Source organism: Phaethon lepturus, unplaced genomic scaffold, assembly GCF_000687285.1.
Source record: "Phaethon lepturus isolate BGI_N335 unplaced genomic scaffold, ASM68728v1 scaffold38294, whole genome shotgun sequence".
Lineage (NCBI taxonomy): Eukaryota > Metazoa > Chordata > Aves > Phaethontiformes > Phaethontidae > Phaethon > Phaethon lepturus.
The window spans coordinates 36,031-53,721 of NW_010533267.1; the positions used below are offsets into that span (position 1 = coordinate 36,031).

Consider the following 17,691-nt stretch of genomic DNA (forward strand, 5'->3'; position numbering starts at 1 on the left):
TCAAATACTAAACAAAGTTAAATGTGACTTATCACATCATGAGTCATACCACAAAGGTAACTAGATTTTAAAGAGCCACATGAGAGAATATAAAACCCAGACGTCACTGGAAATGAAAGACCTCTGCAAATTCTTTCCAGCATTCAAACATAATGATCAGCAACAAGACACCTACCAAGCTGTCCGAGACCCTCATACAGGCCTGATTCCTATATTCCTGTATATCCATGATACTTAGTTATTCTGAAGGATCAATTTCATGGATGACAAATGACATTTGCACCATCAGTTTCTACTGTTGAGACAGGTGGCTTCTGCTGGAGGAAGGGTTGTGCATAAACTGCTAGTGTTTAGTCACTATGTTTGCTAAGAGTCTTTCAGGACAGAGGAAGGATGGGGTGGTACTCTCAATATTGTCATTTGTGCCACTCACACTGAGACCCACCTTAAAAATCAGGAAATAAGGAGTGTAATTATTTCACCTTCTTTCTAGAGTGGCATCCATGTTCTGTTTCTTTTCTATTTGAGAACGTCTGCCTTTGCTTATGGCATTGACTTGAAAGATTAAGCTGTGCCTGTACTCTAATCAACGGGCAGTTTCCTTTGAACCCACCCAGCATGGAACATGAAGCTAGGCAGGCTTGGGCTGACAGGGGATGGGCATGCAGAAAAGCTCCTTTATGGCACTAGTCATTATATAGCCCTCAGATTACCATCTTCATGAAACTAGGCAACTGAACTACTCTGAAAAGCAGTTTCCTGCAGCATTTCCATAGGAATTAATGCATGTATTAGGCTGGCACCCCATATTAGCATCATATTCCTTTGGGTGAATGTCTCCAGTAGACAGCACTGGTTTCACCTACCAAAGTAAATCACACACAGAGGCCATCAAAACATACACAACCAGTGATGTGTATTTAGTCCACTGGGAAAAGTCAATATTAAATGAGGAAATGTTGCGTGTGCACAGTGATGAAACCAGCAGCTGTCACGCATGGTAACAGGCCTCTATCTCAAGTGTCAAACAGTACTTTATCCCTATATATGATACTTTTTCAGTGGTGATTACATCAGATATATCTATATCCACCTCTTCAGAGTTTAGCAGTGGTGCAGGCAGGGCATTTTTACTATCCTTCAGCCACGAGAAACCACTCTCTGCCATGGAATTAGAGGTTGGTGTCATTTCAACTTCAGGCTACTTGTCTCCTGTGCCTGCTGTGAAGAAACCTCTGTGAACCAAACTCATAACCAAAACCCTTATTTGAGAAGGTGAGACTAGCTGGTATATAACATACCTTGTTTGCTATGTGTATTAGCTCCATTTAGGAAGGAAAAATAACAGCCTGTCTTTCACTCAAGTGCAGGAGCATCCAGAAATGCCAAGTAGCAGCTCCCTTGCCAGTCTTCCCCTAGCCCATGTGCCATTTTCTACTTCTGGGGAAATGTCACCACTGTGTACCAAATTTCAATTTATGCTGACCATGACCAACATGGCATTGCTAATGCCCTGACAGAGTGTTTAGTATTTATACTAAATAAATACTAAACACTATACTACTTATATCTTCCTTAGCACAGATGCATCTGAATGAGCTGCCTGTAGATCTGTCAGCCTCTCCTGGAGGAAAGGGAGGAGCAAACTCACTGCAGACAGCTTTCCTATCAGTTTGCAAGTAACAACACCAGCAGCAACGTTGCCAAAGGTTAAAAAGAAATTTTAAGCTGGAAGTTGGGAGAGGTTTCCTGATGGGAAAACTTACTCGGCTTGGGCACTCCCAAAGGAAGGGCTGGAAGTCTTAATATGTGGGAAACTGGAGACTCACCTAGATGAAGCCAGCAGACTTCTACTTCATATGTAAGAAAGATGTGTGATCACATAGTCTGTTGGGGAACATAGCTAAAGATAGCGCTACTGAAAGCAAGCTACCCAAGTCCAACACTAGCTCCAAAATGAGCAGAGTGCTAAACACAAGCAAGGCCCTGTTCCCTGCGGGAAAAGGTTTACCCCTCATGGACAGTGGAGCTGCTCATCACAAAGGCGATGCTTCTTTGTGCAAGAGATAGGGTTTCCCTGGGGGCTTGTCCAAGATTACAACAGGGTCCTGAGCCCTATGAAATTCCTCCAAACTCCACTGCTTTCAAGTTCCATCCCACTGTACACCAGCTAATTGTTAGTTCAGATCACCTGTTTCAGTTGACTCCCATGAAAAGGGATAGAGTAGTAAAGACTGGCCTGGCAGCTCCAAGCCTCCCAGTACAGCACTGCAGCACCACAGCTTTAGGGACCCAAAGGCAGCAAAGCAAACAAAAGCCAGGTCACCTGTCCCCTGATTCTTTCTGCACCTGAAACACACACCCCAGAAGAGCACTGACCCAGATGAGGTTCTGCAGAGGTGCCTCTGTTCCCCCTCTGCTTACATGAACACAGAAATGGCAGAGACACGAAGAAGAGCAGTGACTTGTCAGGCTCTAACTGGGCCAACTGCAAGGAAAGCTATAGTTTTACCATGGAGGAATTACATTGTTTTAACAGTAGAGATAGCAAACCTGCCCTAAACAGATGCGCACCTGGCACATTCTCTGCTTTTGCTGACTGAAGACTACCATGGCTCGTCCTCTTTCACCACAACCCTAACTCACACGGGGAGCCTTCTCTCCTCCTCCAGCTATTTCCAAGTCCTTGTAGCACACAAAGTTGCCATGGCAATTATTGCAGTGTGACGTAAAAAAAAAAATCTTCTATTAACTAGCAATCAGGAAAGGAGATGGAGGGGGAGGAAAACTGAGAGAGAGCAAGCACTTACTATGTCTGCCAGAGTTGAAGACACTAAGAAAGAAACCAAGTTGGTACAACTTATGTTTTCAGGAATATCTGTAATACATGCATCCAACATGGCAGTACACAGACCACATTTCTATATGGATTGCGGCATATGAGGGAGTGTCTGAGCCATCAGTCAACTATTGTAATTGATAAAAAGATCTTAGATGTGGCTCATGGTTGAGCTACAGTTGGGGGTAAAAGGAGGAAGGGAACCCTCATCTTCTGCATATCCCCCACATGCAGGCCATGAGCTGAATCTCAAGACCTTACCGACAGTGAGCTGAACAACAGCAGTCAGACCTGCACTGAATAGAAACCATCTAACCAAATAAGTAGCTGTGGTGTCAGGGAATCACTGACACCAAGCTGGGTGGACTTGCACCTTTTATTTTTGAGCCTGGACTATGCAGGCAGCTTCAGCTAGGCCGTGCATGTAGGCAGAAAAGAATTGTGCTTGCTTCACCAATATAGCTAGACTAGGAAAAATAGCTAAGTACATAAACTCAAGACAAAACTGTGCTGACAAAAGAAGTTGCTAACTTCTGGGAAGATGACACGCAGCTACACTGGCTACCTTTTGCAAATCTTTACATTGCCAATACATTGCCAATACAGGGTCTTTAGCACAGACAGGGCCTCTGTGAAGGACCAGAAAACACTAAAACTGCACAAAAATGCTGCCCAAACAGGAGGTACAATGCAGACCTCTTAGCAGCTTGGACTGATATGCACCTCTCTCTCTCTCTCGTACATTTGTGTGTGTGTACACAGAGACACACACAACATTGCCAAAGGCACACACAACTGAGAAGCCATTAATCACTCCCTAGAGTTGGAAGAGACCTGGAGGTGGACCTCTAATGTACTATTCACTGTGATGGCTGCTTCTCAGCAGCCTTTCTCTGCAATACAAGTCCCCTGAAGAGCCAGGGATGATTCAAAATGTTGGGGTTGGTTTGTTGTTTGTTTGCTTGTTTTTGAGGGAAGGGGGAGAGAAGTAGGCTCCAAGAAGGGCAAGAATCAGTTGAATTGAGCCAAAGGGAGAAGAAGAGATAAAGGGGGAAACAAGTGCCAGAAATAGTCCAGGCAAATACTGTGTTTAGGAAGGTGCCATGTTTATATGTTCTACGGATGGGTTTCAAAGATCTAGCATAAAAAAAGGGAACTTCCCTTCAGCACACGTCAACTGCCAGAGCTAAAGGCTAGGCTCTGAGCTAAGTTCTTCACAGCTATTTGCTCAAGATTTTAGCTGTGGTAGAGTTCTCAAACATACATTTAATCTCATGCCTTTAGAGTAATCAAGGCAGAACAATAATAAAAATGATACGGATAAGTCAGAAGACTTCAGGAGGGCAGAGGGAACCTGATTAACGATGTGATCAAAGGCAAGTGGGCAACAAAAGGTGCTGGTTCCCTTTAACTTTACTCCAAGGAGGACAAATCCATTCCCATCTACATTGATTTTGGCTAGGACAATCACCCTCTCTTTCACCTTAAAAAGCCTCCAGGCAATATGACCAAATACTAACTTTCCCTCACTCTCATTTCGCTTTCGTTTGGCTCAGGGCTTTGTTGATAATGGAGAGCACTGTAGCATTTACCTGGCTGGGTTTGTCTTTTATTTTCCCAAGATCAGGCACTGAAAATGTAGTTCTAATAATTCCTTTTTTTTATTGCCGCTGTTTACGTAAACAGGTACAGGCTCTCCCCACTGTTTATTCATCATGTGCTGACTCCAGACACTAAATCTGATCAGGTAATATAACTGACTGCTCTGCAAGACAGTAAAGATCTAAAAGGTTACTGAAAAGCAGATCAGGCATTGCCTCAAGGATGCAGCTAATTTGATTAACTCATTTACATATTGCCTATTTGCACAGGGATCCAAGAGTCCAGGTCTATTAGTGATGGGCTTCTATGTTTATTTCCCTAGCTAGCATCGATCACATACGCACTGTAGAACATCCATCCCATGACATCAGATGGTCAAACTTTTTGTGTATTAGCCCCAGTAATAACATATGAATTATGCTCTTGGTGACATTGCACTCCACATGTGCCCAGATATAGTGCAACCAGATCTCAGCAGACTGCAGGATTTGGTCTTCCATGGCCCTGCTGGGTCAAGATACTGCTGGCAGCACAAACCACTGAACACTTATTCTCATCATCCACTTAGCAATCTTGTCTCCAAGACACACAGGAAGCAAACTTTGGAGCAGCCAGAGGTCACGTTACTAGTGGCAATTTTTAAAGTAAAATTGAGCGTTATGGCAAATCCTTTTCTGACACCTGATACGTACATGCTAGAAGCAGCCCAGTACTGCAGATGGCTCAGTGCTAAACTGGAAGCATGTGACAAGCGTCCAGTGCGGGCACACAGATCCCTCAATGAGCTTTTGTACTTGAACACCAGGTAACTGGTTTCTATCCAACTCTCCACAGAAATGTTAAGTCTGATTTGACTTGCTAGTCTATGACATTAGCACAGAACTAGTCTCACATTTGATGTTACTAAATTTGCCAGCTTCTTGCTCATCAGCTGGGATTAGGGCACGTGTGTCTCATATAAAGCAGGGAAAGTCAAGCAGGAAGCTCATTAAGTTCACGCTTCACTAAGAAGGCTGAATGTACTGATTCATCCTGCCTTCCTTCCCCCCAATCCTGCAACTGCCAGCCTGTGTTGAAGTTCTCCAATTATGCTTATCAAGCTAATTCTTCTCCCTCTTTACTTCCAAGGAGCCAATCATTTGGTCCGACAAACAAATTGAGTTGTACCTTTCGTAGCTTCCCGTAGTCGATGAGCTCTGGACGGTGTCTATGAATTAAAGCGCAGAAACCAAGGCCGTCCTTCCAACTATAAGAGAGACAGAAGAGAGCACAATGAACAGTGCTCAGCCAGTGGGAGAGACAGTGATGGGCGTGAGCATGAGGGAAGGCACCAAGACAGCAGGATGACTAATTCTGGTTTAGTTTCTAGCTAACAGTGCTTCCGTAAGCACTGGGAAGGAGGCACGTCTTGTACCTGTGTGACACTGCAATAAAGACTCCTTTCAATTCCTACAAAAATCCACTGTGATTAGAACTTGCCCTTTGCATTGCCACCTCCTTTTTGCCACTTCTCTATGCTGAACTCTCTGTGCATGTTCCGTGGAGCATGCACGGACAGGTGTAGACCTCAGGCTTGAAAAAGGTGTAGATACAAGCCCTAAAGGAGGAACAAGTGCATTCCTTAGGGAAAAGGCAGATGCCCATAGCTAGCTCCACTATAGTACCGGCTAGTGTGGGCAGCACTTAAGCTCTCAAAGAAGTACTTTACATTTATATGGTTCATACAGCTCTCCAGGATGTGCTGAAAAAACACTATTATGCAGAATCTTCACTGAAACATCTGCCATAAAGCTGCCCAGCAGCAACACGTCATGCTCCAGGGCAAGTAGACATTTGCAGCATAGGCAACTACCACCTATCTGGATAAGGTAAGTCTGTAAGCCTGTAACTCACCTGATATGGAAGTTCTGGATGTTGACATTTTTGTAGGGGGCTGTCTTCCTCTGACACCATAACAAAAGTCCTTCTTTAGCAGATGTCTCTAGAGAAAGAAAGAAAACACACCAATTAACTAATTTTCTTAACAAGCAGGAGTCTCTGGAGCATATGCTAGAAAAACATGACCAACTACTCTTTGGTAGAGACAGCACTGAATTGTGCTTTAATTTTACTTGTCAGAAAATTCTTTGTTTGGGAGAGTCTACTGGGATAGCTGTTATTTTCTAAATGAGGTTGGCTTTTTGGGATGAGAGAGAAGAGTTTTGTAGGACTTGTAAGAGAAAAGTCCATTTTCAGTGCTAGTCCCTGAACCAGCCTGCAAGAAACGCAATGGGTTCCAACACCAAAGTTGGCTTTCAGGCTTAGACATCCTTTTGAGCCGGTCTTAAAATCTCATACAAGAAGAGGATGTGAACAACTCTTCTCAGTATACCTGAACCTGGCCAGCTTGGGAAGGGTAGCTCCCTAGGGTCTTCCAGTGACTTACCTAAGCGCACATTCTGAGCCTTTTAAGTGGCAAAGCCATTTGGTTACCCCAGTTGTTCACTGTTGAACACTGGAAAGAACTAAGATTTACCTTCAACTGAGATATCCTGAATGGCAAAACGAAGGATGATGGTCCAGATCATTCCAAGAGTCATTTTAACATTGCCATCCACGATTTCTATGGGAAAAAAGGCAGAAAGAGAAAAAACAGAAGGCATCAAGTTGCAAGTGCAAATCCTAGTAGAACAGGAGCACTGGGGAGCATTCCCTTCTGCAGATGACAGAACTGGAATTCCAGCTGAAAACTGTTATTCCCTGCCTCCCCAGATGCTCTGCTGGTACAGCACAGTCTTGCCCAGCAGCACCCAGTAATCAGACTGGTTGTCTTGCATTATAATACTGAGTGTAAAACAGACACTGATGATCCAAAAGACCCGGAGTAAGGACCAATTTAGATCAGTGTAATTCCACATAGGGGCCTTTAATTCCTATCACTTAGAATCCACATAAGCCAAACTAGGAAAAAGAAAAGCCTTCCTCTCTTACTCTGATATGTCTACTCCAACTCATCTATATAACCATCCCAGTGTAATTATACCAGAAGAACCAGTGAGACTTCCCAGTGCAGCTGAGCTCTGACAGCTGGTTTTCTCGTGTGAACAAGATACCATGAAGAAAATCAAGAAACATCAACATTTTAATTTCAAACAAACCTAAATACACCAGACTGCCTGTAGAGGACTTCTTTCAGTCCTGGAATTGCCAAAAGACACAACAGAGCACTCCTCAAGGTACATGCATCCTGCTTGAAGAGGAAGCAAAGACTCATGCTGACCAGACTGAGCCCACCATAACATAAACTAAGATGTTAAGCAGATTGTACTTTACTGCTCATTGAACTCCGCAATATAAATCACCAAGAGTCAACAACTCGGAGGTTTTAGAAAGCAACTGCTTGCGTGTGTGAGGCATGATCTGTTTAGGATGGGGGATCAAGGTCCTGGGGGGAGGTGCTGTGGGGATGCTGGCCCAGAAAGGGGCTTCCACCATGTGTAGATTAGCACCAAACAGTCCAAAGGGCAAGCAGCTGGGTCTCAAGTGCATCTACAAAAATTCCGCACAGACTATATATACACATTATAATATTTAGCGTCTTCACTTTTTTGGATAGTGAAACTAGCCGAGCTGCCTTCTACTCATTCTCTGGCAGGTTCCTGCATGGCAAAAGGATCTTTCACAAACAACTGACAAGTTACAAGAATATTTTCAGTAAGAAAAGGATTAGAATTAACCTACTGATAGAGTAGAGTAACTCAAGTCCTAACAAGGCTGCCAGAAACCATTTTTGTACTACTGTAGACACCTCTGTGTCACTGCTTCCATGAAGCTGCCCAGCAGGAACACATCATGCTCTGGGGCAAGTAGAAATTTGCAGTATAGGCAACTACTACCTGTCTGGATCCTGTCACAAAAGTAACAACATTTGAAATTTTCCTTTTAAGCCATTAAAAAAACTTTTCCCTCTTATGAAAAATTTTCAAAATGTGAACCTCAGTGTATTCAAAACCAACAGACAAGTAGCACGCAACTCAAACACACTGTTTCAGAAACCGTGTCCATATGGTCCAAATTCCTGAAAGCTTTTGATTTAGTCATACATGTGATGCAACTTCCAGTGTAATTTAGAAGGATAATCTCTGCTGTGCTTTGACATACATCTGCATTAGGGATTTACAGATTTGAAAGATAGAAACCAAGACACGCCACCTTGTTCTGCAGCAAACCCCTGTGTCCACTCCTTTTTGCGCTTAAGAGTACACACACCGGTATCTTGGTGGGACATCAGTTTGCCCAGAATTAAACAGCCAACAACTTTTCACTGCAGTACCAAAGAACTGCAGTTATTGTTGCTGGCATAAGAAAACTATGTTTGCCTGTTGACAATTTTCTCACAAATTAATTTTTTACAGGTATTTTGGGGTCTGCTAGGCTGATATAAGAAAATGTCACATGATGGCAAGTACATTCAGTTCTGCAGTTTTCGCATTCTTGACCCCTCCAATAAAGCACCACAATCAACTTAAAGGAAAATCCTTACTATTGTTACAAATACCTGAGATACTACAGGTAAAATATAAAAGAAAGCATCCGTGTTTTCAGCTTGTTTGTTTTGTTCATGGGATAGATCTTTGTGGGGATTTTCAAAGAGCAAAAACACCCATGCTTGTAAAAACCACAGCAGTTGGCAAGAGGACCCTAGGGTATATTTAAGATCTGAAACTAAATTGAGCTCTTTATTTTAATGGACTAGATTAAAATGTGATGGCAATACTTTAATGTGAAAATGCTTTATGAATACTAATAAATCAATCAGTGAGCTGAAACAGGTAATTAATATTACTGTTCCATGGATTTTAATTGGAAATAAAGGTCAAGATACTTACATAAAACCAGATGGCGTTAAGTTGCTAATGTAGCATTAGAACTCAGCACTATGCTCTGGTCACATTCTCAAATTCCAGTTTTATAAAGTTAGCTGGTGGAGTTAAGGTGGAAAGCACATCTCTTCTCCCCCAGCCCTCTTTATAGCATTACTCATTTAAAAAGGAAGATGTGTGCTCCCTGCTCCCATGTCTGATTCCTCCTTAGCAGTGCACCAAAGCAAAGCTGCTCTGGAAGAAGCCCAGAATACTTCCACCACTTGATCTCTACACATCATTTTACCTTTTCTTGACACAGAGAAAACCCATCACCTACCAAGCAGATACTGATGTCATTGAGATTAGCGAGTGATCCATCCGGGGATGCAGATTTAACCAACCTCACCATCCCCAGTCCTTTTCTTCTTTTTTTTATTTTAAATAGAGTTGACAAAACTGTTATTACTTGTTAGAAAGTGGGCAAGCATTTTTCATTTCTAGAGCTAAAAAACTTCTCCTGGCACTGGCTACAAAGTCAGTTAGCCTGATCAGAAAGGCCAGAATGCTCTTCGGCCCTCACTCACTCAGTTTTCCACCCCTGCATTCCCCAATGCCAACCTCCTTTTCCTTTAGGATCCCTTCAGTGCCCTTCAGCTGCTACGAGTCTCTTTCTAATATAGTGGAATATGGCCAAGAAACAAAAATGAAAAACATGGTTGCCAAACAGGTTTGCATGAAGCCTTCTGCTTCCTGGTGATGAAGAGAAAGAAACTCCACAGGAATTGTTAAAAAGTTGAACATAACACTACAAAGTTAGAACAATCCAATGCTTAATTAAAGATACTGTGTTTGTTCCCCGCTGGTATAAGTAAGGCTCAATAATGTGAGAGCAGTCCACACATTAGGAGGCTAATAATCAGACAGTATCTTCTGCCTGACTGTGCTTTCCAAGTGCTCTTCCTAGGCAGGACATCTGCAAGCGTTATCTGCACTTCCTCCACCACCAGCAGCTGTTGTCTGAACAGCAGCAGCAAGTACATGTTATTAATGTGATTTACATTCAACTTGGGGCTGAATCAGTTGCTGGCTAAAGCTGATGAGGCATCTGCATCCACTGGAGGGAAATTTTTTGCACCAGTGAATATGCTTCCACCCAGCTCCTATTATTGTACCAAATACCACGAACAAAATATGCAAAACCTACAGTACTCTCATCCATTTGTTTGACAGCCAGTTAAGGGCCTGACAAATATTCAGACCTTAAAAGCAAGACTGGTTGGCTACATAGATGTGGCTTTTAAAATGCCACCACCTTTTTTAAATGCATGAACTCATTTTGAAAAACACAAAAATGATTAAGCTTACTTTTCTACCCTGGCCTGGGCAGCTAGAAGCAGAATCGATGCTACAGAAACTGTTATCTGTCCTAGCTACTTCTGAGTTGCCCATGAGAGCATGGCCTCTGGTCACCCCATGGAGAGAAGGAGTTGCAGGGGATGAACAACTGGCAGGATCACGTTATGATCTGGGAACTGGAGACACAGAGCACCAATGGTGACATAAAATAAAGGTTGCTCTGCACTTTGTTTGTCTTAACAAAAGCCAAATAAAGCAGGACGAGCATCCGTGCCCCTGTCTTCAGAAAGCATGTTGCTAATGGCGGTCCAGCCAGATTTGTGACAGATGGCTGGCATTGATTATGGGGGTGTACATCTCAGCTCCCTAATTATGAGTGGGCAGGAGATATGGACAAATATAATGTTATGTTTCACTCATTGACATGAAGAGACCTTATCTTCCCGCTCTTTCCACTGTCAAATGTATGCTTGCTCAGCCTGGTGCTTCAGTAGGTGTTTTGCTCAGATGGGACATTTGCAATTGTTGAAAACTCTGTGCTTTATTTCTCCTTTCACTTGCACAGATGAGAACAGGGATCAATTCATCCAAAGTTATCTTTTTGCTGAACTTAGCCACATCCATCTAAGAAAGCAGCAACTTTCTATGCAGATTAAAGGTGCAAATAAAACAGTTTTAGGGTCACATACTTGACCTATTCAATCTGTTAAATCCCAGGAGCATTTGACACCAGTATGGAATCTATTACAGCAAAAGAAGGCTCCTGAGGTGTCAGATGACAATGAGATTTAAAAGCAGATAAAAAAACATTTGGAAGCTGCACCAGGCTAGAGCCTTCCTTGATCCACGTTTACACAGATCTGTTGTATGCCACGACTGCTTTGATCCTACGGACTCTGGCTAAACAATGATGTTTAGAATCATCTTGAACTGTTAACAGTCAAAGATGGTTGTAAAAAGCAGCTCTTAACCCTCATTGCTTATTCTGTTTGCTTAGTTCACCCTCCATTTAATGTGGACATGAATATGTCCTGTGCTCATGCAGTGTGTAGGAAGTCCTCTTCAATTCTGGTTCTCATTCACTGGGACATGTCTGCAGAGCTTGGCTTGTGAAGAGCAGAGAGGGATCTTTATTTGAAGAAATGCGAGATAAATGCCATGAAAACATTTTTGCTGGCTTTAACTCTGATTAAACACAAGGTTTCACATGGCTTAAGCTGACCTGAGAGTCTCCTTGGGATTCTGTCTGGAGCTTGTTTTTTAACCACAATAAAAATAATAATAAATAAAACCAGGATACTGATGGCCAATGTCATTTATCTGATGTATACAGAGAACTACAGCTGGACTGCAGACCCTTCACACAAGATCCTAGCAGATACCCAGAGATGGAGCAAGTCACCTCGAAGTGAGGAATGCGCTGCCCTACCCAGTACCACCACATTGCTGCCGGATGGTGGTGGTTTTCTCCTCTGGGAGAAAAGATACCTGGAAAACTTCCTAGATCAGTCCAACCTGACTGAGGCATTTACAGCTTATTTTCTTGGTGCAATGTTATGACTGCTTCATTGGCTTTTATCTTCTACTTTACTGCTGCATGATGTCTTCTTAAGGTCTGAAAGTAAGCCCTTAAAGTTCATGATCCAGGAAGGTTTATAATCCCTTCCATGGACAGGGTTACTGTTTTGCTGTTCAAAGTCCATTTTTATAGCTGATGTGTAATTTACTGTACACCAAGCACCTGGATGGACTGGGCAGAAGCCCCTGCAGCAGGTTATGTTTCCTGGTGACAGCCAGAGTGGCCTGGGCTAGGTCTGGGTGCACGGGCAGGCGCTGGGGTGGAGGAACCCATGCTGAGATCACACTTATATGGCCTAAGCTGGCATCACAGCATAGGCCCAAGTGCTCTGTATAAACATCAAAGCTAACCTTGGTCCAAACTTTCATGTCATCATGCTACCTTTGGTAGTATAAAGAAACCCATATAAGTTCATCATGTAGCTGCATAGGCACCAGGACAAAGGAGAGCCAGCAACATTTGGCAGGGGAGGTCAGGATCATCGTTTAGACTGACATAAATCCTGGCTTCTGTCACAAAATGGCACCTCAGAGCCTGTTTCTGGAAAGGGTAACTGCTATGAATCCATACTGAGTAACAGGGCCCTGGAGATCTTTGGTCACACACCATTGTACCTGCAAATGATTTCTAAGTGCTGTGAGGGTACAATCACAGCTGATTCAGGAGCAGAGAACAAATAAGAAAAATGCAGTGGAAGGAGAGAAAAAGGCAAACTAGTGCCAGGGAGAACCAGGGGAAAAAAAAAAAAAAGAATAGAGCAGGGAAGATAGGTTTTACACTTGCTCTAGACTCCCAGAAGGATCCAAATATCTGTCTGAGACCCAAATGACGTCAGGAGCTGCCTTAAGGCAGTAAGACCTCTGGCTCCAGGTCCAAATTCCAGTTTGAAAAGGGTCCCATATAGATATGGACTACTGTATCAGACACCAGATGCATCAGTCTTTTTTGTCAGGGCACAAAATGACCTTAGATATGCATTTGTGCTACATAAACAGTACTCAGGGCCAGCAACACCCTCAGGTTGCTCCTGTGGGAAAAGCTGAGAAAACTGAAGAAAAGTTTTGCATGCTGAATAGCAATATCATTGAGCCATTCACCTCTTGTATTTTGCTCTTAAATACCAAATGCGGTGAAGAAGCATCTGCAATGTCCCTGGACACTAGTTTCAAATTGTTCCAAAAGTCTCCATAAAGTTAAAGCAGTACATTGAGGTAAAGGCCTCAGTAAGGCAAAGGTAAGCACCTGCAGTGGCTGAGGTATTCTGCCTGATCTGACATAGACCAAGTGAACCATAGGATGGGCACATGTCTTGGAGATGTCCCCAAGAGCGTGCCTGAAAGGCCAAAACTGGGGACAGCATGCCAACACTGCTCTGACCTTGTGGGCTAAGAACAGGCAGGGCTCAGCCCTGCAGCCCCACGACTCTCCCAGAGGAGGAATGCTCATCCAGAACTGTATCATGGGCTCATTTCCTGGCTCTGTCATGAGTTTCCCCAGAGAAACCATGTATTTCCATCTGTAAGATGGAGATAATAAACCTCCCTCATTTTCCGTGGTCACTAAATACAAACCTAGAAATACCACAGAAGCAGAGTGTCTCCACAACAACAGTGGCAACATGAGGCATAGGCAGGACTCATACACAGGTCCAGAGCAGAGGAAAACAAGTGTGATGAAAACACAACCCGGATAAGATAAAAAGTTGTTAAGGTTTATAAAAGAACAAACTATCTTACTAACCTGTAAGCCCTCCTAGTCTTGGGTGACATTTCTGCAAAACACTCACTATCTTTGCTAAAAGGACAAAAATCCTACACAACTCCCTGCTGTCTGCATGACCCACAAGTTCATCTTGAGGCCTGGTGCTGCCCACAATGGTATCTACATGATACACAGGCTTCCAGACAGAGCACCCAGCTTTCTGAGGTGCACAACAAGAAGCCTGGAAGCCCTCAAAACTGCAGCCTCTGGAGTCCTTGACCTGTGCTGGGGACTACACTTGGCTTTGATCCATGGGATGCCCTACAGCAATAGGGGATTTTTCCCAGCAGGTCTGCAACAAGCTAAATACAAGCAGCTGCTATGCTTCAATTGAGACTTTTCACCATCTGAGAAAGAAATGTGCTAAGTAATTTGATTCTGCCACCACTCAATTTTTTCCTTAACTCATAAGAACCAGGAGAAAAGGGAGGACCTGACCAATAAGCCCAAGTGGGAACCAGGTTTGGCAGCTTGGTGTGAAGGTAGGATTTAAATCCAGAGTAAAGGCCTAACATATCCCCTTTTTTCCTCCATTGCTTATTCTGCAAGGACATGGTAGCGGTATGGAGGCACAAAGGGAAATGACATGCAGCCATGAGAGAAAGGCAACGGCTAAGCACAGCTTGGGACCAGGCAAATCATCTGGTTTCTTTACCTTCTGCTCCAATAGACACTAGTTTGACTCCTTTGCTGGCAATGAAATCCAAGGCCTTGTTCACGTTGGATATTTTGTGCACTCGCATTTTGCCTCTTTCAGGCTTAGCCAAACGTTCACCTAATAAGAAGAGCGGAAAAAAAAAGTATTAGAAAATAATTCTGAACCCACCCACAGTAGTAGGTGTTTCCCCATGCCAATGGCTCCTGCTGCTCAGCCAGGCAGAAGGTAGACCTCCCTGCGTCCTTTCTTGACAGTGAATGCAGGACAGCCACACTCACTGTTAAGTACACCCAGAAAGAATCAGACAGAAAAGTATCTTTTTGTTGCATCCCAGATAATTTAATGGAGAAACTGTCAGCACCAAGTCATTTCCACAAGTAGGTTTGTATCAGAGGTGAAAAGGTCCTTCAAAACCGCACTGCGCTAGGCAGTGGAACTAACCTCCGTACCATTAACCACAGATAAGGATGCCTGGAAATGGCACAAACTTCCCTCCCGATGAAGACAGGTGAGGAGCTTCCCTCCAGCATTTACAACACCCAATTTACAAAGCAAATCTCTCCTTACTGGAACTTCCTACTGTCAAACATGAGGGTGATCTTGTATCTTGCCTCTTCTTTTCCCCAGCCAGGATACAGACCTCCTACCTTTCTAGTCTCTGCACTGAATGGCCACAACTGCCTGTATCAGGAAATAAAATCACTTCTTTGGCAAGTGGCTTTATAACTGCAAAGACTGTCATCTCAACTCCTTTCCATTACATGTTTGATGTATTTCTTACTCTATGCAATGGTCTCTTTACACAGTGGTATGCATTTTAAATGTTTATAATGAGGCAGAGAAAGGGAAGCAGCCTAGCTCCGAGGTAAGAGCAGGTAAAACTCTCATAGAAATGAGTCTTAGGGCAAGTGCCAGCTCCTGCCTGGAACAAAGCTGGAAGATGTGGAAAAGCATTTTCTTGCCCTTATTTATTCGAAAGAGTTGCATTAAATGCAGTGATGCCCTTCTTGATAGGCTGCCTGTAACTATGCTCTCAGCCTACATTTACTAACACTAACCCAACACACAGAGTAAGCAAATTAAAGCTTGGACAGATAAGCGGACTTTTCAATGGAACCTCTGCTAGAAATATAATTAGACAGGACATCAAAATCCACCTGTACATTAAATACACCACCAAAAAATGAGCAGAACAGCCGCTTTCGGAGCACAAGCTCCAGAATACAAAAAAAGATACACAATACAAGCAGGTTTTGCACTTTGAAAAAAAAGTTATGAGATAATTAAAAAGAGATCAAATGGGCAAGTCTAGGCAAGTAATTACTCACCTGACCTATTCAGTTCCAAAAGTCTCCTGCTGTATCTTGAACTTGAATATTTAAGTCAATGCAAGCTGACTCAAAACCTTTATTTGAGGCTTAAGGGTGAGAAAGAAAAGTACTTTTTAAAGAACTCTTTTTTATACTAAAACTGGATGGCTTGTTTCCCAACAAAGGAGCAAGGAAAAGCTAAAAGGGAGAAAAAGAGATTCTCTCCATAGCCATGCCTTACAAAGAAAAAAAGTCTGGAAATGAAAATCCTTTAAAAGTGTTTCAGTGATTACTGTAGGCTGGTGTCATTAGCTCTCAAGCTTAAGGATAAAACCAGATCCACTTGCAAAATGAAACACTGATGTCTGACAATTTAAGTAAAAAGATGTATTTATGGTATTACCTCCATCCTAGGATTAAAAAAATCTCTTTTGCTTTAATGAAGCCTAAGTACATGTCATGGTATGTTGCTTTCTTTTTCCATTTGGATAATGCTAGTCATTCTAAATAAAAGTGGAAGTATTTTTGTGACAGTTTCACAATGACATTTTTACATGTAGTTTCACAATAGACTTAAGCAGACTTATGCTGCCACATGTCAAGAAATGGGTTGAGCCAGTTAAATAATAAACATTTTTTTCAGCTGATGTGACTGTAAACGAGCTTTGCAAAAAGAAAAATAAAGACAAGAGATTAGGTTTCAGCTGAAACAGCAAGTCTATCCAATTCACCTTGTGGCCGCATGTGCATTGCCAACACAAGGGAGAGCTTCTCAACTGCTCTCCCTGGGGCTGGGGAGAGCAGGATTCTCCCCTCTGACAGCAATGCGATCCTCGAGCAATTGATGGTGATTGCAAAACTGCAGTCTCCCTTTCTCAAATACCACGTTATAGGATATTTGGTTTAGAGTCATTTTTGGGGGAACTTAAAAAGTCCCAAAACCGGATGGCTATTTCCTTCAGACTTAGACTTTATTACAAATCTAGATCTCTAGAGAAAAGCTTCATCTGGTTCCATGCCATAGGTTATTAATGATGTAGACTGTTAAAAGGGAAGCCTGCTAGAAATATGTTCTACTTGCAGCTATTTGCATCATTGCTTTATTTCTCAGCACTTCTCCCAGTTGAGACAATGAAAACTGTCTACTCGCTTCCATTCTCTGATTCGCATGTACTAGCCCAAGGCTGTACTTCAAAAGCCAAACAATGCAAGGAAGTGTTGGCATAGAAGTTGTTTACAGCAAATTTGTTTAGGAAAAATTTCCATTAGTCATTCCTTCTGTTTGGATGGGGGGAAAAAGTGCCTTATAACTTTTAAAATAAAGTAGTAAACATGAGCTTAGCCTTTTGCAGTCTTGTAGTAGTATTTTTAAAATGGCTTTGTCAGGGGAAGGAAACATATGCGGTGAAAAATGAAAGTGTATCTTTTGGGGCAATCTCTAGGGGGGGCCCAACTGTTACTTCCCACCACAGAGGCCAACAGGAGAGGACTTGCAATGAGGGAGTCTCAGGACTGTCCGTGGAGCTTCCCACACCACAGAGCGGCTGGGGGACCAAAGGGCTCTGGCTGGGCTGGAAGGGGACCTGTCAGCAGCACAGCTCACCACTAGAAGGTACCAGGATGAGTAAAACTGAGGCACTCTCCTCTTGCAGAACATCACTGCTTCCCATACTTTGGCAAGTTGCATCAGATGGGAAAACTGCTTCCTACCTGCCCTAACTGACCGGCAGTGATGTGTGCTC

At 43.0% G+C, this 17,691-nt stretch overlaps 1 protein-coding gene across 2 annotated transcripts in view; it reads right to left on the reverse strand.

The window, feature by feature from the left end:
- Positions 1–17,691, reverse strand: part of LOC104619303 (alpha-actinin-1) — a 47,958-nt gene that overhangs the window by 27,826 nt on the left and 2,441 nt on the right. For both annotated transcript variants that reach the window (XM_010285132.1, XM_010285131.1), the window contains exons 2-5: positions 14,637–14,756; positions 6,957–7,043; positions 6,335–6,422; positions 5,609–5,687 (exon numbers count right to left, since the gene is read on the reverse strand). In XM_010285132.1, coding sequence (XP_010283434.1) covers positions 5,609–5,687; positions 6,335–6,422; positions 6,957–7,043; positions 14,637–14,756 — 374 coding nt within the window. The remainder of the gene's footprint in view (positions 1–5,608; positions 5,688–6,334; positions 6,423–6,956; positions 7,044–14,636; positions 14,757–17,691) is intronic.